Raw genomic sequence first — 25,495 nt, 5'->3', positions numbered from 1 at the left:
AAAGAAGACTGATATACTTATTATGTAGAAAATAACTATAAGAATTTATTTATTAAGTAGACAATAACTCTAAGGATTTTTTTTTGTACATAATAACAGTCTGAAAAATAAACGTTAGATTTTATGACTTTTATTTAAAACACAATAAAACAGAGTCCAAAATTCAGTGTACCCACTCCGCTCTCACGGCAACAAAATGTAGCCTGAATGGCTACTTTTACTTTCTATCCTTGGTGTCGATTCCACTAAAATATAACCATCGAGGTTACGCTGCATACTGGACACGGCCTACCAAAATGTAGCCTGAATGGCTACTTTTACATAAATATATCTTGAAAAACCATAGTAAACCAGGTAAAATAAATCCTGCGTCGCGGCTCACCAAAATGTAACTTCCCCTCCCTACCCAACAATCTACCCCACCTTAAGCTGATACCACCCTTAAATTCTACTCCCATAATTTTACCCCAATAATAATTTTACCTTAACAATAATTTGGCCAAGTGATCGTCTAGTTAAGGTTAGGACCCCTCGAAGTGAACCGCGGAACCCTAATTCTTTAATGAGTAACAACTAAATCTTGGACTCTGATTCTACCTAATTATTTATTACCTAATTGTAAAGGAACTGATATTTACTGTACTACATAATTTATTACGATAATAGGAAATAATTTGAAGATATTATGTTAAGATTCCACCTCCAGCAAAACACCGTAAAACTAAGTTACTCTAAACCATTTTTATATTAAGTAAAACACCTTATGAGTAGAGAGAAAATATAGGTATAATAAACTAAAAGTTATGAGCAATGTCATGGTTAAGGACATAGGCTCCGCCCACACGCGCGAGTCGTTGGCGTCGGGTGTAACCTTAAGTTACAAATACAGAAACGTCAATGTGATTTTTGAAGTAATTTAAAATATGCTTATATTAAATCGTTAGAAAAGTAATGCAGCATGTAAGATAATATAAAAATAGTATTGCAGCATATATGATAATATAAATATAAAAATATTTTTGATATAATCCTGCTACTCCTATTAAGTCTTCGGGGTAACATTGAAGCAGCACTCCTGGGTTAAGCCCATTTACACACTATTATATTAAGATTAAATATTATTACCTATCAAGCCTATCATCTTCTAAACGAGGTGTGAATTATTCACACGTGCTGCCTCTAATGCTAGATGCAGGTCTGAAGACTCTTACTCCGATTAGCAATATCAATCGGGCCACCTACTCCTATTTTATTAGCCAGACGGGCTATGACCAACGCTTCGAAACCTATGCAATCCTAGGGGCTGACGAAGAGAAGCGATAAGTATTCGTCAGACACCATTTACTTATCTTTTTCATATCCAAAAACTAAGGCTACTAAGCCATTACCCAATCCCCATAGCTCTTAGGAAGGCTGAATTCCCAGGCCTTTCAAATGTATAAACGAAGTACAAGTTTAGCTCATTATTGTACTTTATGAGATCGAAATATCAAGGTGAGCATTATTCCACTCAAAGATTCCAATGGACTGCGCTCGCCTGCCAAAGGGTCTCTAAAACAAACCATTCTTTAATCTTAGAATAGTCTGTGTTCCTAAACCCAACTTGATATTTAAGATTTGATTTTGTAAATACCTTAAAACCTGAGCACAATACTCGGTACTTCGTCTCTACACCAAAAAAACCCAGAAATGAAAATAAATAGATATAAGATTTCACAGATAACCTTCAATTTTCCACTCAGGATAAGTAACAGTCTGGAAGATTTAGGCAATTAGACTCCATTACCAATATTTCACTTAATATTAGCATTAGTACAAGATATAAAACCATAGCTTCACGTCAACAACCAATCAACTTTATAGACCAAACCTAAGAGAGACCCTATAACAGTGTGTGTGACTCTACCCTATTCCTGCCCTTAGTCCCTAATCTAGTATGTCCAGAACACAGATCGTACTTACCATTGATCTAGTGGTTTGGAACATACACAAGTGTATCCCTAAATCTAAGCTGTAAGCATTCGGCCGACAAAACCGAGGTATAGCAAACCCTAGTGTCTGTGTGATTGGCCCCCTCCTCATCGCCACGTGGGCACGGTGGATGAGAATAGACCGCCCTAGCATGTATATAAAAACATCGGCAACCCAGCCCACACCCGTACTAGCCACATGGGAAACGCTGCCATGACTAAGACTTTGTTTGTGTTTGGTATCAATCACGACAGAAGTTTTCCCTGCAACCAGCACAAGCACGAACCAGGGTACCGAAATATATAAATATATTTAATACGGGACCTAGCCTCAATTACTGCAGACTTCAGTGAGTAGGGATTACTCCCAATGGCACGCACGTGATGCCCTCACATTCATCTAACAGCTGGACTTTGAGACTAGTGAGAGTATGCTCGCCTCTTATGTTGGTAAAGAAGAGACGCCAAGTCCTCTCAACCTGGAGCAAAAGACTTCTAAACAGCTGCAATTTGTCACCGTTAGGGAGAAGCTGCTTAGATGGACAAACTGTTAGTCCAAACAGTGATCTGGCTTTATAAAATAACAAACTAACCTCATAGAAAGATAGTAAAATAACAAAGTTAAATTTTACTAACAAAAAACTCACAATACAGTAACACAAATAAGGAAGTAAAGAATCTCCACCATAGCCTAAGCTTAGCATTACGACAACATTGTCCCCGCAATGCCAAACACAGACATAATCTTACAAGTTTAAATTCACCAGGATAATTCCCAGCAAACACAAACAAATAGAAAGAATAGTAGAGAAACTTGACTTACTCAAAGCCAGAGATACTGCTAGTCTGATAGTCGAAGAATGAATCCCCTCCCACCGTACTTTCCGGCCCTTTTATACTCTTTAGTAGCGACATATTAGCGACTGGCGACAAAATAGCGACATAACAGCGACTGGCGACAATATAGCGACACAATAGCGACACAATGACGACACATTGGCGACTAGCGACAATATAGCGACATAATAGCGACACAATGACGACAGGTGAAGATTTATGACGTAGTTCTAGCTTTGATGTACCAGGGCATCAAAATCAGAGAAGAGGTTGTTCGCTTCGCGGCACGTAACGACATACGATTCATGAAGAAAGGTCATAAGTTACATCTTATTTACCAATCCATACTCCCTGTACAATAACGTTCACATTAATGCCAATTATAAACTGTGTCTCTTTCGCATACACGGCTCAGAGAAAGACGGAGATAATTTCAATGACGTTTACGCACACTACCTTGTTCACGCACACAATGTCATTTACGCTCACAATGACAGCATTTGCTTAATAGTCGGTTTAAGTAGACCAAAACAATCGATAAAAAAAGGATCGTTCCAAAACCTGTCAAACATGAATATGCTAACACCATTATTTAATTTCAGGTATTATAGTTTTGTTTTCTGAAAATAACGCCTGTATTGAAATATTTTATGTTTATTATTAAGTAAGTCAATGTTTTTTGTACCAATACTTATACATTTTACATGCATGTAAGACTACAAATATTGTTTTCAAAGAAAACTAATACCAGGTAACAACTAGCGATCTTAATATTATTTATTATTTTCCCGCATTGATATAACCCAAAATAATGAATCTTTACTGTATTTTACGTATTTAATTGTCATCACAAGTGGTGAAATACGGAATCGTGTCCTTCAAGTCGTAATTGTCAGAATACGCAGTGAAATTAAGAATGAAAAATGCAAATGAAGAGGACTTGTTTTTACAAGGTATTTCGTTATTTTAATATAAAATCGAGGCTAATATTACGCAATAGGCATATGGCTAGTCACAGTATGAAAGGGTGCCTTTTGTATTTTTATCATAAAACAGGTTTTTGATTTTTTTGTTAGAAGCAGAACACGGTATGTGACCTAGTTTTTTTGTTTTATAGCAAAAAATATTACTTAGAATAAGTGATTGATCTCCCTTTGTTATTAATGTTGATCTCAGATAATTAAACTTACGAATAATAAAAATGCTTTATGTTATTCAAACTTGATTAGTTTCATTTTAAGCCATCCCAAACATCGCACTGGCATTATTTTGACACAAAATCGCTTCTCCTGTAAAATTGTGAAAATGGCAGTTATGCTTCTCAGGTACGGCAGTTGTACACAATACTGAGTGTTTGGATCTTTCAGGAGGAAGGAAACTAGCGTAATTTAATTTAGGACATGGCTATTTTATTACCAGTCGGTACAAAAGCTTACGTGTAAGTGCTTAAAACTAAAAAATCCTATTATAATAAGTTGAAGCGCACAGGAGTGCGGGCGGATTTGCAGAGATGTTTTTGTCAGGCTCAGGCGCTATGCTTCTGCATTCTCGAACATGCCCCCGCGCGCTGAAAGCTGGCCTTTTATGTTGGAACATCAGCATTCAGCAATGGACATATCTTGGAGAATGCCCTTCTGACGACTCCATTAGCAGTGCGCACATCGGCGACGCGATTGATTCCATCTCGTCCAGGGAAAACTGCAACGATGCGGCCCAGCCTCCACTTCAAAGGGGGAAGATTATCTTCTTTTAGAAGAACCAGAGTATTCTGGGATAAAGAGTCTCCGGCCGTTTGCCATTTGACCCTTTGCTGCAGATCCGAGATATATTCCTTGCTCCAACGAGTCCAAAAGTGCTGGCGCAGTTGTTCTACCCATTGGAAGCGCGTTAAATAGTTATAGGAGTGGTTTCGGTAGTCAGGAGCTGGCAGCGCGGTCAGTGGACGGCCGATGAGGAAGTGTCCAGGAGTTAGCGGCAACAGGTCGTCGGGTTCCGTAGACAGAGCTGTGAGTGGCCGAGAATTTAAAATTGCCTCAATCCTAATCAGAGTAGTATTAAGTTGCTCGTATGTAAGATTAGAATTGCCCAGCACTCTGTTTAAGTGATGTTTTGTTGACTTTACACCCGCTTCCCAGAGACCACCAAAGTGTGGCGCGTAAGCTGGCAAAAAATGAAAGTTCGTTTCTACATTGGACGCACTTTCGGCAATAGAATTGCAATTGGATTTGAGGAACTTTGACAATTCGTTGTATGCGCCAACAAACGAGGTCCCATTATCTGAGTAGATATTAGCGGGCTTACCTCTGCGCGACATAAATCTATTCAAAGCCATCAAGTAATTATTGCTTGTTAGGTAACCAACCAACTCTAAATGTATGGCAGTCGTTGTAAAGCATATGAATATGGCGATGTACACCTTTACTATCCTACAACCTCTTCCCTGACGACTAGCTGAGTTGATAGGACCTGCATAGTCTATGCCTACATTGACGAATACGTGGCCTTCGGGGGACATGGACAACCGAGTTTTAGGTAAATTACCCATCAAAGGGCTAAGTACGCGTCCCTTCATTCGGATACATAGGACGCACTGTCTGTAACACAACTTAGCCAAATTGCGTCCTCCTATCGGCCAGTATCGCTCTGTAATAGTGGCTAATAATAGCTGTGGTGGTGCATGTAATAAATGCTTATGCTCGAAATAGAAAAGCAGTAGTAGTAGCACTGTAAGATGATGGGATGCTTTTGCTCATATGGAAATTTCGAGTTTGCAAGGCGACCACCAACGCGCATTATTGAATTTTCTACCCTTAGGTAAAGTTTGAGATTTTAATAGTAGTTTATACTCAGGTAATGATTCGGCTTGTGATATTTTTATCAGGAGGTTTAATGCGTTTTTTAATTCTACACCGTTTAAATATTGAGTAGTTACTGCCATCCCTTTACAAGCCGATATGAAGCGCAAAACGTAACCTACGGCGCGTTTTAGCCGTAAGAAGTTTGAAAATCGTGCAAAGTCAATGAAAGTCTCGTCTTGAATGCAAGCGGACAAGGTTATTTCTGTTCGAACCTCCGTTAAATTAGGAACTTCTGTACACGGATTCTGCGGCCACGTCGAAGCATCACGCTTTAGGAACCTAGGACCATATTATTTCTAAAACAGCTGGTGAGAGCGATACCGCGCGCGCCGTCGATGCCGCCGACCGCCTGAACCGGTACTATATACAAACTAATGTAAACAATGCAAAGCCGTGTAATCGCTCTGCTCTTATCTATTTGTATAACTATTTACCAATATACGTGCCTACATTCCAGTTTGAACCCTACACTCTAACTGAAATAGTTAAAGCCTTTAAAATAATTAAACGAAAAAAATCCCAAGATATTAACGACATGTCTACATGCGTGCTGGACTGCCTACCGCCAGTGGTCGTGTCATTATTCCTGCTTTTATTCAACGAGTGCCTACTTAATGGTGTTTATCCAGATATATTGAAACTTATAAAAGTACAACCTATATATAAAGGGAGGGTGAAATGGAGCTTGAGAAATGTTTCCGACCAATATCTCTAATACCCATTATGTCTAAGGTTTTCGAGTATCTTATGAGTTCATCACTTATGAGATATTTCATAGGTAATGGTTTATTAAATACGCAACAGTATGCATATCAAGCGGGGCGGTCGACGACTGACGCGACGCGCGATGTCGTGGCGCGGACGCTGACTCATCTCGATGCCGCGCGACAAGTCGCTGCTATATTTTGCGATTTGTCGCGCGCCTTCGAGCTGATCGACCACTCTTTGCTCCTTGAAAAATTATCTAGGTATGGTGTTGGAGGCCAGTTTTATAATACTATACGCTCCTTTCTAAATAACCGCAAACAGAGTACATGCGTTATGAACTAAATCGAATTTAGAAAATATAGGCAATACGGCTGTACCACAGGGATCCACAATGGGAAATGTCCTACTTTTAATCCTGGTAAACGACATCTCATCGGCTAGTCCTGATTTAGAGTTCATAACTTATGCCGATGACACATGCATCCTGGTGAGCGCTGACAACCTTCAAATTTTAAATTCTAAGGTCTAAATTGCTATGCAACTAATATCTCAATGGTTTGCTGCAAACGGAATGCTATTAAATCTAGAAAAAACCAATATTTTATATTTCCAGCTTAGACATTATCTGGGGGCACGGCAGTGCCCCCACCAAGTCGAGCAAAAAAGTCACGGCCGTACCATCCTTTTCTCGAAGCAATTCAGACCATTTTCGACCCCCTGTAACTTCGTTGTGGATAAAACTAGAAGACTGAAATTTTCAGTAACCATGCAGGCATTGTAAAGTCACGGTATATTTCAAATTTCATTCAATTTGAACCAGCATTTTAAGAATTATAACGGGTCAAATTTCTTAATTTTGTCACTCACTGACTCACCGATCATCAAAATTCTAAGGCACTTCTAGCAGAAAGAAGAAGCTAGAAGCTTCAAATTTGGAATATAAGTAGTGTTTGGTGTATGAATCAAGGAAAAACTAAAAAATCTAGAAAAGACCGCAAAGAAAATTAAGCCCATACAGACAAGTCTTCAGTTTTATTATGTTTTACGGCAGTTATTATTATTGCGTGCGAAGCCGCGGGTTTAAGCTAGTCCCATATAAATATAGGCGCATGGTAGTGCCCCTGCCAAATCGAGCAAAAAATGGGTATTCCCGTCATGAAAACACGTGTAAATTAAATTATTTAATGCGAAAAACGTACCTACGTGCGTATTCGTACTTATTACGAGTGCGTAAGGTTGTAAATAGTTCATAAGTCAGAGAGAGGGCTTTAAGAAAATTCGTTGCTGGTAGATATACATATATCCAATAAGTAAAAGGTACCGAAAAGGAAAAAAGTAGAACTGTCTACAAAATACAAAAAGAAATGAGATCCCATCAAAAACAATACTTGTCAAAAAAACCAAGTCTCGCAACTCAGTTGTATTGAAATATTATGTTAATGTGATATTTGTAGAATCTGGTTACGCCTATTTTAAGGGGCCACAGTACTGGCAGTAGACGGAACCCTGTCAAATTTGTATTTGTGTAGCAACGGTTCTATGAATTGTTTGTTTACTTTTATGTATGTCAGTCGATCAATAACAGTTCTCATGTAAACACTGAATAAATTTCTAGTATACACTTTCTTAGTTTAACTGTGCTATAGATCTCTGCTAAATAGTGATAGGTTAATTCCCCATAGTGGTTATGTAGCCTACGCACGATTCAAGAATAGTGTTAACGGTAAAAGAAAGAAATTTTCAGCGGAAATGAGTAGTACTGTAAAAATTGATCAACTCAACGAGAGTAATTATGAAACATGGAAGATCCAAGTTGAAGCAGTGTTAATAAAAAACGACGCCTGGGGATACGTTAATGGGAGTATCAAGAAACCAGCTGAGGTAGCCGAAGCAGCAAAATGGGAAATTGGCGATTCTAAAGCTAAGTCTGACCAAATTTTATCCATAACCCCGAGCGAATTACGACATTTGAGAGGTTGTAAGACATCGCGTGATGTATGGTTAAAGTTACAGAACATTCATGCTTCCAAGGGACCTGCGAAAAAGGCTACGCTATTAAAAGAGTTGTTACTGCGTAAATTGGATGAAGGTGGTGACTTAAGAGAACATGTCATGAAATTTTTCGATGTAGTAAGCCAATTAGCGGACATGGATATTGAAATGCATGATGATTTGATCTCTATAATGCTTCTATATAGTTTGCCGTCCAGTTTTGACAATTTTAGATGTGCCATAGAATATCGAGATGCATTGCCAAAACCAGACGCATTGAAAATTAAGATATTAGAAGAGGAACATTCCAGAAATTATAAAGAAAGTGTAGATAAGGCACTTCTTGTAAAAGGAAAGAGATCTTCTAAGCCTAAGAAACAAATAGAGCATCGTCAACACGCATATGATGCCCCTGAGCAGGCTAATTCGAAATTTAATTATAAATGTTTCAAATGTCACCAGCATGGACATAAAGCCTCTGAGTGTACACAGAAGACGAAAGTACAACGTAATGATAGTGCAAAGTATGTGTCGAACTTAAATGAATTACCAGATGTTGATTCCAATTTTGTAACATTCAATTGTGTTTCAGATGTTAATGCTGTTTGCAACGAGAATGGAAATTGGATCGTCGACAGTGGGTGTACGTCACATTTGTGCAACGATACAGATAAATTTGGTACTACATTACTACCGTTGCCCGGTAAGCTAAATTTAGCGACAAATTCGAGCACAAACGTACAAGGTAAGGGGACAGTAAGATTTTCTTCATGTAATAATGGTTCTAAAACTGAAGTGCAACTGCCAAATACTCTATTTGTTCCTGATTTGCGATGTAACCTAATTTCAGTAGCTAAAATTACTGATCAAGGGTATAGTGTTACGTTCAAGAAAAACATAGCTAGTGTTCAAGATAGCTATGGTAACACTAAACTTGTCGCGAATCGTAAAGGTAATCTATATTACGTCGAGGAACATTGTGATGGAGTGTCAGCGATTTCTGAGCGAAAGGTTGACGTATGGTCGTGGCATGAGTATTTAGGTCACTTAAATGCGAAAGATCTTGTCCGAGTCTTAAACAAATCTGGCATGAACTTAAAGATGACAGATGTAGCCGAGTTGTACGATTGTGATATTTGTGCGAAAGGAAAAATGAGTAGGTTGCCTTTTTCTAGATCGAGTGGGCCATGCGATGAAAAGTTGAGAATCATACATTCTGACCTCGTAGGACCCATGCGGCATACGTCAATAAATGGAGCGAAATATTTCGTAACCTTTATCGACGATCATACGAGATGGTGTGAAGTATATTTTCTTAGTAAGAAAAGTGAAGTCTTCACTACATTCAAGGTATATAAAAATCACGTAGAGAATCTATTCAGACGTAAAATAACTTATCTTCATACAGATAACGGAGGCGAATACTGTTATCGGGATTTCGACGAGTTCCTGAAGAAAGAAGGAATAGCAAGAAGATTGACAATTGCTGGAGTACCCCAGCTGAACTCGGTCGCGGAAAGAAAAAACAGGACCTTGTTAGAAATGGCGAGATGTATGCTGATTTCGTCAGGACTTTCTCCGGGTTTCTGGGCAGATGCTGTAGCAACAGCTTGCCATGTAAGAAATCGTTGTCCGACCAGAAGTCTTGAAGGTGAGATACCTTTTGAGAAATGGTTTGAACGACCTGTCAAGTTAGACTACTTACACAAGTTTAGATCTAAGGTACACGTCTTGGACAAGTCAACCGGGAAAGATAAGTACGCACCAAGAAGCCTGGAAGGAATCTTTGTAGGCTATCCTAGAGATCGCAAGGGTTACAGAGTATGGATGCCAAAACAACGACAAGTTATCATGTCAAGAGATGTGAAATTTCACGAAGCAAAAAGTGAAGGTAAAGAAAACGTGAACCTGAAGATTATTACTCTAATTTTGTATACATATATGTAAATAATTTCTCTAGTTGTCAAATTGTCCATTGTTATGTATTATTTAATGTTAAATTAAGGTAAATTAAGAATGTGCTTATTTAATGTATTATAACTTCACAATGTATTTGCATGCTGTTTGCATACAGCTGGGAAAGGTGAAACTATTTTATTTACACTAAGACATGTACACTACCCTTTTCTGCAAATAAACTTTTCATTATTATATTATTATTATCTCTTTATTTATCTTGTGTCTTAGATTAGGCATTTTATAATATGAATATAAAAGTAAAATACAACAAATCATACAAAAATAATACAAAATACATATAAACACATTATAAAAAACCTAAGCTAGGGTGCCGCCAGCAGCGGGGCAGGGCCCAAGCTGCCGGTGGTCAGGGCCGCAGAGAGAGGAACCGGGCGGCGGACTATCCGCGCCGTGTCCAAGATCACCGCCTTCTGCATCTGACCCCTGATCCAACCACCTAGCGAGAGTCTCTCAAGGTGTTGGTCGAGACTCTTCGCTATGAGACCATTCGCTGAAACGACTATCGGGACAATGATCGTCGAATCAACATCCCACATGGCGGTTATCTCGTGAGCCAAGTCTAGGTACTTACTGGACTTGTCCTTCTCGGCTTTCACGAGATTCTCATCATGGGGGATGGTGATGTCGACGAGCACGGCCCGGCGTTGCGATCGATCTATTATCACGATGTCAGGCTTATTGGCTACAATAGTCCTGTCAGTGATAGATCGATCCCAATAGAGCGTGGCACGACCATTTTCGAGAACTGGCGCAGGTGAGTACTTGTAGTACGGTACTTCGCGGTCCACAAGGCCGTATAGAAGAGCAAGTTGCTGGTGAATAATCCTGGCTACGAGATTATGTCTGTGCAAGTACTCGCCGTTAGCAAGATGAGAACAACCGGAAATTATATGCCTGAGTGACTCTCCGGGACGGCGGCATGCCCGACAAATGTCGAGCGTACCGTCTTTCAGGATATATTTCCGATAGTTGTTCGTCATCATCACTTCCGCAATTGCACAGGCAAAACCCTCGGTTTCTCCGAAGAGGTCCCCGAATCGTAACCAGTTCACCGACGCGAGCAGGTCCACGTCGGGTCCCGTGAGGGCCTTGTAGAACCGCCCGTGTAGCACCTTACTCTCCCATGCCGCCTTGCGATCCGCAGTACTTAGTACCACAGGTTTGCGCCAGTTCTCGTTTGCCAAGGAGAGCGGCGTGAGGTTCCTGTCTACTGCCACCACATCACGATGCATCCCACACTCTTTGTTAAGGAAATAATTCCTGAGATTGCACACCTCGCGGTTGTGGAGATCTTTGGCGTTTAGGAAGCCTCGACCTCCACACTTCCGTGGGATGTACAATCTCATAACTGACGAGCGTGGGTGTAGCATACGGTGTGTGGTTAGCAGTAGTCGGACCCTCCGATCCAGGGCGTCCAGCTCGGTCTGAGTCCACCTTAGTATGCCAAAGGAGTATGTGAGCAGGGGCATTACCCAGGCGTTGAAGGCGCGCACTTTGTTGCCTCCTGACAAAAGACTGTTAAGGACTTTTGTGAGCCGACTGAAAAAGCGTTCCTTCACCGACTGTCTAATACCCTCATCCTCAATACCCAACGACTGTGACATACCAAGGTATTTGTAGGTTTCTGATTCAGAGATAGATCTGAAAGCCATTGCCTCAGAAAATTGTAAATTTGTTGAATTTACAACCTTCCCCCGCTGTACATGCATAACTGCACATTTATCGACACCAAACTCCATGTTGATGGCACTACTGAAGACTTCGGTGGTTTTCAGTAGCTCCAACAAGTCTTGGCTATTTGGTGCAAATAATTTGAGGTCATCCATGTACAGAAGGTGAGAAAACGATTTCACCCTCTCTCCGAAGCCGGCAACCTAGTCCCGAATCCTTCAGCAGGGTGCTGAGGGGATTCAGAGCTAGGCAGAACCACAGGGGACTCAGACTATCACCCTGGAATATTCCTCGCTCAATCCTTATAAAATCGTGCGGGCCAGGGTGGTCATCCCCGCCTGACGAAGGACTGTGGTCCACTGCCTCATACACGCGCTTAGGAAGGCTCTTAAAGCTGTATCAACTTTATACAGCTCTAAGACCCTCCCCAGCCATGAGTGAGGCACCGAATCATAGGCCTGTAAGTGGATGTAAGGAGCTTGTAAAGTGTAGGCAAGCACGTGATGGGTCTGTAGTTCTTCGCTTCCGTGATACTACCGGACTTGTAGAGCAGGAAGGTTACTCCAGTTTTTAGGGAAGGAGGGAGGGAACCAAGCTCGAGGGCTTGTTGGAACTGCGTTGCCAACCGTGAGTGCGAGCACCGAAACCATTTTAGCCAGAAGTTGTGCAATCCGTCTAGTCCAGGACTTTTCCAGTTCTGAACCGTACGGATGGCACAACTTACGTCATCGGGGCTGATGGTGATAGCCCCCATAGGTTCGATATTCTCGCACTCACGTTCGACAACGTTTATCCACTCGCCCTCCGTGTGTTCAACGGGCACCGACCAGATGCTACGCCAGAAATCAGTCATGGCAGTGGCATCCGGCAGCCGCACGTCGGACACATGAGGGTCGGTTTTCTCCCACCTTCTGTATACCTTCCTTTGGTCACTTTGAAAAAGACGATTCTGCTGGAATCGGTCCACACGCTCTCTGTAGCGGCGAATACGGTTTGCCCATGCATAGACTTTCTGCTTTAGAAAGTCGATGCGCTCTGTGACATTGGCCATGTAGTCGCGGGGCCTGATATCCGTCCCCGCGAACGCCTGGTTATTATTATTATTATTACAGAGTGCAAACCCTGTCACTCATAAAACTAGAAAATATTACAGAAATTCCAGGTGGAATAAAAATTGCCATAATCGACATAATTAAAACTTCCGCTGTAGGCCGAGAACAACCCATATTAAATTTGCCATTTTTCCGAGAAAAATTAAGTATCTGCCCAGCTACGACCCTTAAGGATTATATTTTTGTCACGAAAAATTTAAGGGTTAGTAGCACGGGAACGCTTTTCCTGACATATAAGCGACCTCACAAGGCCGCTAGCTAGGGATTGCAAACCGGATTGATTTTCAATCCGGCCGGATCCGGACGGATTTTGGCCGTAATCCGGCCGGATCCGGCCGGACCGGATCCGGTTTGGTATAGGGATATAAAAGTTAATTAAATGACATATTTTTCTAGTTTTTTGCGTAATACGTATTCCTAAATCTATAATTTGAAGTTAATAAATAACTTCATAATAATAAAATAGAACTTGGTATTAAAAAGTGTCACAATGTCAATATCATTTTAAAAACAAAATTTTAAATCGGTAATTTATTATATTTAACCATTCTAAAGTGCTCAAATTTTCGTTTACAACTATAAATTTCATTAGTTTCCAAAGCATGATGGGATTCATGGGATGTGGGGTGGGAATTGGAGCTCCTTGAAAGGACAAGTTTTCGTAACTGTTCTTTGATTGAATTCTTTGTAGAGTCTGTTCGGAAAGAGAAGAGTCGTGGAATGTATTGGGGCCCATACATTCCACGACTCTTCTCTTTCCTCACAAACTAACGTTGACATCCATTCTAGCATAGAGAAGTAAGAAGTACATAGAGTGCTCACTCCATACATCAGTTTTGGTACCAAAACGCTTATTATTTTCGTAGTCGACATCTAGCATCGAGTAGCGGAACTCTCAGTACTGCTACTCGACAATAGATATCGCGGCAAACAAAAAGTCTAATGCTCAACGATTTTCCGCTAATATTATAACCAGAGTAACCGGAACTCTATTTTAAACTCCTACGCTTACTATTATTTATTACTTTTATTGAAGATATTTTACTTTTAACCAATTATGATATTAAATGCGCTCTAGTATTATCTTGCTCTAATTTATTTGTCCGAAAAAGTAGTAGACTGTATGACTTAAAAAATTGTACTTTTTTTAATTTATTGAAAAGTATATTGGTCAAATTATAAGGAACAACACACGACACGACGATCTCATGCGAAAAATAATAGAATGTATGATTGAAAACCATCGCGGAAAGGGACTCCCTAAGAAAAGTTACATAGATCAAATAAAGAATTGGCTAGACGTAGAGTAGCATGTACCAGGAGTTGAAGGAAATTCCGTCCTCCGTCGGAATGTCCGTGCGGCGCATTTGGAGGCTAGGGATAAATTTAAGTCTTGGGTTTGGTATGGAAAACCTAAAGCCGGACGTGTTTATGATGACATGCAAAGTAGTCGGAATGTTTTTAAACAGCGTTTGAAGTGGTGTCAAAACCATAGCGAACAAATAAAAATGGACATCTTGGCAAGTCATCATGGAAATCAGGATTTTCGTAGCTTTTGGAAATCAACTAAGAGGCTGAATGGCAAACCTGGCCTTCCGGCAAGTATTAATGGCATTAGCGATCATAACAGTATAGCCAGCATATTTAAATCTCATTTCACTGTATCGTCACCTTTGGTGGCAATGCCGTCAAATGGTGATGAATGGCCGCGTGGGCAGGAAATTATAGCTCGATTTAATGCGAAAGACGTTCATGCAGTAATTAAATCAATGGCTCGGGGAAAATCACCTGGACACGACGGCCTTAGCATAGAACACCTTAAGTATGCTGGCTCTCACCTACCTAGAGTACTGGCCTTATTATTTAACCTTTGCATAAGTCATTCTCACTTGCCGGATGCTCTCATGAAAACTGTAGTTGTGCCAATAGTTAAAAACAAAAATGGCGATATTAGTGATAGAAACAACTATAGGCCGATTTCATTGGCAACTGTGATCGCTAAAGTACTTGACAGTCTGCTCAGCACTCAGCTTGACAAATACCTAAATCTACATCACAACCAATTCGGTTTCAGACCGGGCCTATCAACCGAAACAGCTATCTTGTGCCTAAAGCAGACTGTCAGGTATTACACGGATCGAAACACGGCTGTGTATGCGTGTTTTCTTGACCTCTCTAAAGCGTTCGACCTGGTTAATTATGATATATTATGGCAGAAACTAAAAAAGATCGATATGCCTACTGAACTTTACCACCTTTTTAAGTTCTGGTATGTTAACCAGGTCAACGTGGTGAGATGGTCAAACGCATATTCGGATCCATACAGGTTGGAGTGCGGGGTGAGGCAAGGGGGTGTCTCCTCACCCAAGCTCTTCAACCTGTATATAAATGCATTAATAGAGGAGCTCAGCAGCACTCATGTCGGCTGCCACATTGATGACGTATGTCTCAACAACTTAAGCTACGCTGACGACATGGTGCTGTTGAGTGCCTCTCCGTGTGGCCTTGGGCAGCTGCTTGGCATCTGTGAGCAATTTGCTAGCAGCCATGGCCTAATATATAATGTAAAAAAGAGCGAATGCATGGTCTTTCAAGTCAGAGGTAAGCACCTGCCACCTGTGCCGCCTATTCGCTTATATGGTACTCCTTTGGATAGGGTAGAATCTTTTAAGTATCTTGGCCATGTGGTAACCTCTGACTTGAAAGATGATGCCGATATAGAGCGAGAACGGAGGGCGTTGTCTGTTAGGGCAAATATGGTGGCCCGCAGGTTTGCTCGTTGCTCTGCCGAAGTTAAGGTAACTCTATTTAGAGCCTTTTGCACAATTTTTTACACGAGCAGCCTGTGGATCTCGTATACCCAGAAACGGTACAACGCTCTCCGTGTACAGTACAACAATGCCTTCAGGATGATGATGGGGCTGCCTCGCTACTGCAGCGCATCGGGGATGTTTGCTGAAGCTAGGGTAGACTGTTTCTACACCACAATGCGGAAGCGGTGCACATCCCTGTCGCGTAGGGTGCGGGACAGCTCTAACATCATCCTGAGGGTATTTGCGTCAAGGTTTGACTGTCAGTACATGAATCATTGCCATATGATACATGTACTGACAGGCAAGCCAATATACTGTATGTAGAAATAATATGTTATGTCATGTGTTTACTAACCTTAGTTGTAGGAAGACTAATTAATGTAAATGTGTAATTTAATATAGTATAATGTAATTACTAACAAACTATATGGGCCTATTTGACCTGAAATAAATGTATTGAATTGAATTGAATTGAATTGAATTAGATTGGATGTAATTGTAAAGACAAAAGATTCTCTCTTAAATTTGAATAGAAAAGAATCTATATTTTATCATATATATATACATATATCGGAGAAAACTAAAGTGGGCTGTTTCTAAATCCCATACAAAATGAGACTTAACGCAAACGCGTACGTCACGTTTCGCTATCGAATAAATTTACACTAGGGGTACAGATATTGCTTACTTTTCGAATTCTAAAATATTGTATTGCCTATTTATTGTGGAGAAACAAGATATTCTTCATTCACACATATTGATGAGCCCAACTGTAGTCGGTTAATCTCCTATCACAACATTATGATACGACATAAAGCATCTTACAAATGCATAAATTACAAATGCCTTCTATGGCATCTCCATCCTTTCATTTTCCTTTTATTACAGTATTTATGTAATCGTCATTTCGTGCCACCAACATGAAAGAAGAAGAAATCCTCTTCTGTTCCCAGTCATCGTCATAATAAATATATTTTTATCTTACTAAATTTAAACTTTTTCATTCGTTTTTTGTTCTGTTCAACTTCATACCTCGTATCCGTTGCCTTTTCCTCATCTGAAACGCACAGCGCGTGCTGTATTTAGGCGTTTTTTTATTATACCGGATCCGGTCCGGATCCGGTGATTTTTACCGGATCCGGTAGCTCCTGAAAAGTGCCGGATCCGGCCGGATTACCGGATCCGCCGGACCGGATTGCAATCCCTACCGCTAGCAGTCAAACCCTAAGTAGGTGGATCAAACAAGTATTGCATGAAAGTGGTGTGGATGTCACGGTGTTTGGTGCTCATAGTACTCGCCACTCCGCTACTTCAACGGCTTTTGCGGCTGGAATCAGCCTAGATACGATCAGAAAGGCGGCTGGCTGGACCAGCACCTCTAAAACCTTTGCCAAATTCTACAACCGACCAATAATCAATTGTACTGATGATTATGATTTCGCTAGATCGATTTGTTTCCCAGAAACCAATGTAAGTGACAATGTAGATTCCTAAATGTTAACTGTAGTGCATAACTGCATATAATATAATTTTTGTGATTATTAGGCATGTTAAACAAGTATATAAAAATAAAAACAAGGAATATTAAAAACAGTTTTTATTATCTCACAAAACTTTCAACTCTAAACATCTACCTGTTAAAACATTATATCGAGAATGAAGCGATGAAATATAATAGATGATTAAACGAACTTTCCTAAAGTGAAGTTCGATCACTATTATATGAGTCGCTTCATTCGAAGATATAAATATAATCACCCACCCATCCCTAGGTGACCCAAAAAATAAAGTTTTGTTCGTGACTCTAAAAAATGAAGTCTACGGCAGCGCCCCACCCCCAGGTGGCGGCCGCCGGAACTACTAATACCGATTTTGAATCAAATGAAATACTCTAAAAGCGTGCTAGTTGTCTGTAGGTTTAAGGGACTACCTGTTAAAACATTATATCTTCGAATGAAGCGACTCATATAATAGTGATCGAACTTCACTTTAGGAAAGTTCGTTTAATCATCTATAATGGCGTACACAAAATATGATATTTTACATTAGTTTATTAATAAAAAAGTAAATATAATTTGTATAGGTGAAATAAACATGTACAGTTTAACGATTTGAATTTGTAATACTTGATGATCAAACGAACTTCTTGAAGTGAAGTTCGATCAATATTATACTTCGTATCCAAATCCAAGACAACAAATATAATTTACTAGCAGCAGTACACGTTATCGTGCAGTCCAAGTCACACATTTTAGAGATTATAGTATTTAAAAAACAAGTTCGCGCTGTCCCTCTCACTCGCTACGCTGCGTTCCTACTTCAACATCGCTCCTCCAGTACTCATTACATGTTTTTGTGTTAGTCCGAGTCACACGTATTTTCGCCAAAATAGTGTTCCTCTAAATATGTGTACCTAATTGTGTTTCGATTAATGTTTATTGTGCGCTGAATAAGAAGTATAGAATCAAAACATTATTTGAACTGCCGACCGCCGTACCCTCGAACGAAAAATTGATGTTTATTCAGCTCGGCAAGTCTAGTCTCGTTTGCCATACTTACATGGCAGTTAAACTTTCAATTTGAAATTGTAGGTATATTCGTTTAGCGTAATAAACTTATTACCTAAGAAATGAAGTAAGTAATTTTTACGTTCATACGAAATCATTTACTACAACTACCTTCTTTTTTGAATAAATAAATTACGGAAAAATAAGTATGGGGCTACAAATAGATTACAATTTGAACTTTAAATAATTGTAATACGTACTATTATAGTATTATTTACTAATATAATATTATTTAGATTTCATTTTATGATTGCATAAAATGCAATGTTCACTCACAATTTTTTTTTACGAGATGCTTTCGCGTACAGATTTAAATATACAAACCATATCTGAATAAAGTTAATATATACTAGGTAATCGTTTCACGAAAGCGGCTTTTACCATGTCCGATCTACCCTACCATACAATAAAACAGATAACAATGGTAATCCTTGCCGATTGGTAATAAGTGCCTATGAATGATAACAAAACGCGTCATTATGCAAATGTACACGAGCTCTTATTTCTCAAAAAAGAGCTATTAGAATCATGTTTCGCATCCCACAAAGGACATCTTGCAGGCAATATTTTCAAAAACTTGGTATCCTTACGGTGCCTAGTTTATATGTGCTTATATTACTCACGGATCTCGTTAAACATAGCTCTAGATTTGAAACTGATGAAGAACAGGAGATGCGCAAAGTGTCGCGCACCAAAAATATAAAAGTTAACTTCCGTCCATTATCGAAAGTAGAGGAGCACTGTACAAGACACCAGGCTGTTAAATTATTTAACAAATTACCTGAAGAGCTTAAAACAATTTCAAAGTATAATATCTTCAAACACAAATTGAAACAGTTTTTGTTGAGAGGATGTTTTTATACGGTAGATGAAGTGTTTAATGTTGTTTAAGTCTTAAGTATTGTTTCTCTTGTTATTATTTAGTATTTAAATGTTGCCGTATTTTTAGACTGATATTTATTTGTTTACTTGTAGGTTCTTTGTTGTTGTTTTTCTCATGTTTTTCACTTTATGTACATATATTCAAACACAATTCTGTATTGTTCATGAATAAAGATACTATGACTATGACATACACAGTACCGACAAGTTTAATGAGCGTCTTATGAGGATAGCTATAGGTATAAATATACAGGAGTAATGTCAATCAATACACAATCTATAAGACATTGGAAGACTATTTAGTCTGACTGACAGTTTAAAGTGTTTAATGCCATTAATCGACGTATACAAACGGGACGTGCTATGCGTGCTCCGATACCGTGCGCCCCATGCCCCATATGAGGGCCATAGTGAATCTATCGTATGGATCATGACGGATTAGGTAGTAGGCTTTAATCGGACATCGCGGTATCGTCGAGTCTTGGGTCCAATCGATGTGGTCGCCTCCTAAATTTGATCATCAGTTAGTTACCCGCTTTGTTATTATTAGACAGCTTTGATTAACATAATATAATATAATTTTAAAATGAAATATATTATGGAAAGATATACTTGATTTGTGTAATATTGTGGACTCCGTCTAATAATAATTCTCCTTTCCGTGAGTACTTAGAAGCTTAGGTTTACTGTGCAACAAGATATTCATCAAACAGAAAATCGGTATTAACTGTGTTGATTAAAGTTTTAATGTAATTTTATAATGCACATTAATTAATAGTTCAAAATTAAAACACATATTAAATAAATATTTTCTTAAAAATGAGATGTCGACATGGTACTATATTTGCCCCACTTTAATAGTGAAGAGGCTATCATTACTCCACAATCATTGTGTCGAGGGCTCCGCTTTCACAGCGTCGAGGTTATATTTGCCCCACTTTAATAGTGAAGAGGCTATCATTACTCCACAACCATTGTGTCGAGGGCTCCGCTTTCACAGCGTCGAAGCTATATTTGCCCCACTTTAATAGTGATGAGGCTATCATTACTCCACAATCATTGTGTCGAGGGCTCCGCTTTAACAGCGTTGAAGCTATATTTGCCCCACTTTAATAGTGATGAGGCTATCATTACTCCACAATCATTGTGTCGAGGGCTCCGCTTTAACAGCGTCGAAGCTATATTTGCCCCACTTTAATAGTGATGAGGCTATCATTACTCCACAACCATTGTGTCGAGGGCTCCGCTTTAACAGCGTCGAAGCTATATTTGCCCCACTTTAATAGTGAAGAGGCTATCATTTCTCCACAATCATTGTGTCGAGGGCTCCGCTTTAACAGCGTTGAAGCTATATTTGCCCCACTTTAATAGTGATGAGGCTATCATTACTCCACAACCATTGTGTCGAGGGCTCCGCTTTAACAGCGTCGAAGCTATATTTGCCCCACTTTAATAGTGATGAGGCTATCATTACTCCACAATCACTGTGTCGAGGGCTCCGCTTTAACAGCGTTGAAGCTATATTTGCCCCACTTTAATAGTGATGAGGCTATCATTACTCCACAACCATTGTGTCGAGTGCTCCGCTTTCACAGCGTCGAAGCTATATTTGCCCCACTTTAATAGTGAAGAGGCTATCATTACTCCACAGTCATTGTGTCGAGGGCTCTGCTTTCACAGCGTTGAAGCCATATTTGCCCCACTTTAATAGTGAAGAGGCTATCATTACTCCACAATATTGTGTCGAGGGCTCCGCTTTCACAGCGTCGAGGCTATATGTACCCCACTTTAATAGTGAGGAGGCTATTATTACTCCACAATCATTGTGTCGAGGGCTCTGCTGTCGTAGTGTTGAGGCTAAGTTTGCCCCACGTCATAGTGAGGATGCTATCATTACTCCACAATAATTGTGTCAAGGGGTCCGCTGTCGCAGTGACGAAGATATATGCCGCACTTTAAGTTATATATACTATACAATTCCACAATAATCGTATCGAGGCCTCCATTTCCGCAGCGTCGAGGCTATATGTGCTTCATTTTAAGTGTCGAGGTTATAATGCTTCGGTCATTTGGTTCTTCGGTTGCTTTGCTCCTTTTGGTCGCTTCGCTCTTCGGTCGCTTCGCACTTCGGTCGCTACGCTCTTCGGTCACTTCGCTCTTCGGTCTACAGTCGGTCATTATACATATCTCAAAATGATATCGTTAAAGATATATAACGTTGCTCTACTATAACAGTGTTGATGCCAATGTAATGATTGAAGACTTTAATAGTATTGGAAGTAGCTTTACGCATGTAAATATAAGGGACTAAAGAGCAAAAATATTTAAGGTTGAGCTAAAGTTTACAGGAAAATAATGAAATATAAAGGAGGTTCTTGTTACGCTGAGGTAATTTAATAGGTGTTAATGCGGCCTAAAATACCTTAAACAAAATGTACGCAATGTCATTGCCCTTACAGACAAAGAAATGCTGTATGTAAACAACATATAGGAAAAAATATATCTGTAAACCCTTTAACCCAAATTTATGATTCGTACTCATATCACGCTGTTATATACTCCTAATAACTTCAAACGTCAGCTTTGATATGCTGTCAAGAATATACCATATCAACGAGCCTAATGTAATAAATCCGGTACAATTTACTTACGGATTCTCAGCTCCAAACTTCAGGGGAACATCGCCGCATCAAACAAGAGGTGAACCGCCGTTGATGCACTATCCCGCGACGCGAAATAAGTGCTGCAAATTGTGCAACCATGCAACTAGAGTTATGCTGCCACGTGTTGCAGTCGCTTGCGCTAAGTAGCTAGATTAATAATCGCAATAAAGGGTTGAAATCCTTTAACAATAACATTATTATTGTCTGAAATGTAAATGCTCGGGTTGTCATATTGTCTTGCTGTAAAAGAAAGCTTAAATAGTTTTCATTTTTCGTCGCAATGCACACTGTACAGTTTTATTGTAGGTAACGTTAAAAAATGTTACTCCTTAAAATGAAGTACAAGTTACAAGTCATGCCAGATATTTTGTTCACAAATATATCATAACTCAACACATAATCTACCTAAAAGTTCCTTGCCAGTTGTTAGCGTAGTAGCCATCATCGTTCAGATACGCATAAGCAGATGAGATTAGCTATTTAGTTATAAATAATATCATATTACTATTTCTTGATCTGTGGTAATAACTAAAATTAGTCTATAGTGATAAGTTTCAAATACTTAATACCTACAGGATACTCTACTAGTAATTGTCCAGACTTAGTTTTAAAGTACTTACATATAGCCTTGATATTTATGGTAGCTTTACAATGAAGAAAATTCTCCTTTATCTACCTCACTCAAAGGCTATTTACCGAGGAAAGTATTGATTGCTGTATTCAAAATTAACTTTAAAGTGTCATAACATAAAATTAGATTATATTTTAGGGTCAGTAACGCGCATGTAATATACCTCTGCAGTAGCGGGCATTCATAGGCTACGGTGATTGTTTACCATCAGGCAGGCCGTATGCTTGTTTGTCTCCGTTGTAATTACATCCAGAGAATGGTTGGTAAATTCTAAATTATACAAAATGGTTTGTTTATATGGTTACAGACAGAAAATGCCCTTCTAAAACTTATTTAGAGCCAACTAAAGCTTGAAAACACATTTACACTTAATGGCGTCCTGGCTTGTAAATGACATAAAAATAGTTGTACCTTGTGAATATTAAGATATATACAACTTTATCAATATACTACAGTGAAATCAAAGAAAGTTTTATACTTTTTTAATATTAACGAAATGAAATACCAAGAGCAATTTCACTCCTTAATTTTATTATGCTATACATACATTTTACATTTATACTATGTGGATACATAAATAATTATTTAAATTGGATATAAATTAATAACTTCTAGGTGGTACGTCGTTCTCTTTAGTCAAAATCAATAATATCAGTATGTTCATCATACTGATTTGATATCGATATTTTATTTTATTTTCGCATTCAGGATTTGAATTTAAATACAAAGCTCTGAACATCTGCTAGTAAATTATATTTGTTGTCTTGGATTTGGATACGAAGTATAATTAATAATCAAACGAACTTACCTGTGAAGTTTGATTACAATTATGCGAGTATCCAAATCCAAGACAACAAAGACCCGCCCCCCATCCCCAAAAATGAAAATAAAATAGTCTCTGTTAATAACACAAAAATAACTCTGAAATAATGAGTACTGGAGGAGCGATGTTGAAGTAGGAACGCAGCGTAGCGAGTGAGAGGGACAGCGCGAACTTGTTTTTTAAATACTATAATCTCTAAAATGTGTGACTTGGACTGCACGATAACGTGTACTGCTGCTAGTAAATTATATTTGTTGTCTTGGATTTGGATACTCGCATAATTGTAATCAAACTTCACAGGTAAGTTCGTTTGATTATTAATTATATGAGTCACTTCATTTGAAGATATAATTTTATATTAACCATGTAGTTTCCCTATTGTACAGATAGCATCGCACACATTTAAGAGTAACTAATAATAATAATAATAATTCAGCCTATATACGTCCCACTGCTGGGCACAGGCCTCCTCTCATGTGCGAGAGGGCTCGGGCTATAGTCCCCACGCTAGCCCAATGCGGATTGGGGACTTCACATACACCTTTGAATTTCTTCGCAGATTTAAGAGTAACTATTTTAATTAAAACTGTGAAAACCAACTTCCACCCACTTCCGCTTACTGGTTACCTGCGTGCGGCGACCGCTGCGCTCTTTATTATTTTTAGAGAAGGCAAGAACCAAAACTTATATCAGGGTTCTAGGGTGGGTGGGACCTTATATTATATCTTCAAATGAAGTGACTCATATAATATCGATCGAACTTCACTTCAAGAAGTTCGTTTGATCATCAATTATATTTCGTCACTTCATTTTTCAGATATAATTTTATATTAACCATGTAGATGTTTAGAGATATAAGTTTTGGTTGAAATAAGACAAAAGCTTTGGCTGTCTGAGTGCCTAGTTTAAGTTAAGACGTTCCTCCTAACTCCACACACCACATAGAAAAAACAACGGATGACTACAATTAACTTGAATAATTTTAATGTACATGGAGAGAAAAATATAGATGCTCACAGTTCAGCATCTTGAAAGGGGAGAGAGAGTTACCAGCATGCAAAACGCGAGTGACACATTATGAGCATACCAACAATACCATATGTAAAAATTAACACTTCCCCATATGCTTATAATGTTATTACATGCTTAGGTATACATAACAAAATATAGGTATCACTTGCAAAAGTTGAAAACACTTAAGAGTCCTTATTCCTACAGACGAGCGTATTTTGTAAAATGCTTCCTTTTTCATTCAAGATTACGACGTAACTATTAGTATTTATTCAAAAACTGATAACGTACTTAAATAATCGTTTCCTAAACTAGGGGCTCCAACAGTTCAAATTTTCATTTTCTCTTTTAAACCTCTTTTTTAATGAGGTTTTTTGGGAGTCTTTTCCAAATTTTGCAGTGAGATGTGGCGTTTCGGTTCTCAATTTTGCTATAAACAAGAATCATTTGGTACATGAATGACTACAATTTGATTCAACATATCTCGTACGAGGGGCTGGAATGATTAACAATCGAAGATTCATTTGAAAAAACTGATAAAATACCTTCCGAGTTTTCTTCATTTTTTTGGCGAAAACAGGGTTTTATTATATTTTATTTCCGCAAATTGTACGCATATTTTGCTTTAAAAATAATATTATAGCAAACTGTAACTTTATGTTAACCTATAAAAAAAAAATCGTAACTATGGGACCTACATTGCCGTAAATTTATATTTTTTTAAAACACGTATAAATCACGCAGCAGCGACGCCCCGCTCTCAGTCCGCGCGGAGCGCGCTTAGAGGACGGACCTGTGCTCGATTGTCAGGCATTCGTTGCGATCGTAATCAGCTACGGAGTTCCGAGAAGTGCTATATACTGCGATTAGAAAATCTTAATAAAAGTTCATTTTTTACAGTATGCCTAACAGACTCGCTTATTGATGGATTTTCAGTGTTACTTTTTTTTTAATACTAAGTCGGTGGCAAACAAGCA

At 39.0% G+C, this 25,495-nt stretch overlaps 1 protein-coding gene across 1 annotated transcript; it reads right to left on the bottom strand.

The window, feature by feature from the left end:
* Window positions 1-10,524: 10,524 nt before the first annotated feature.
* Window positions 10,525-25,266, bottom strand: LOC133531706 (uncharacterized). Its single transcript, XM_061870079.1, has 2 exons — window positions 17,150-25,266; window positions 10,525-13,386 (listed from the first exon to the last, which is right to left on the bottom strand). The coding sequence occupies exon 2, from the start codon at window positions 12,169-12,171 to the stop codon at window positions 10,648-10,650; it is 1,524 nt and encodes a 507-aa protein (XP_061726063.1). The 5' UTR covers window positions 12,172-13,386; window positions 17,150-25,266; the 3' UTR covers window positions 10,525-10,647.
* Between the last annotated feature and the right edge of the window lie 229 nt (window positions 25,267-25,495).

Source organism: Cydia pomonella, chromosome 25, assembly GCF_033807575.1.
Source record: "Cydia pomonella isolate Wapato2018A chromosome 25, ilCydPomo1, whole genome shotgun sequence".
NCBI lineage: Eukaryota > Metazoa > Arthropoda > Insecta > Lepidoptera > Tortricidae > Cydia > Cydia pomonella.
This window is presented reverse-complemented; position numbering and strand designations above follow the sequence as displayed.

Coding starts and splice junctions, on each gene's coding strand:
- LOC133531706 (XM_061870079.1), bottom strand. CDS start 12,171: ATGGATGACCTCAAATTATTTGCACCAAATAGCCAAGACTTGTTGGAG.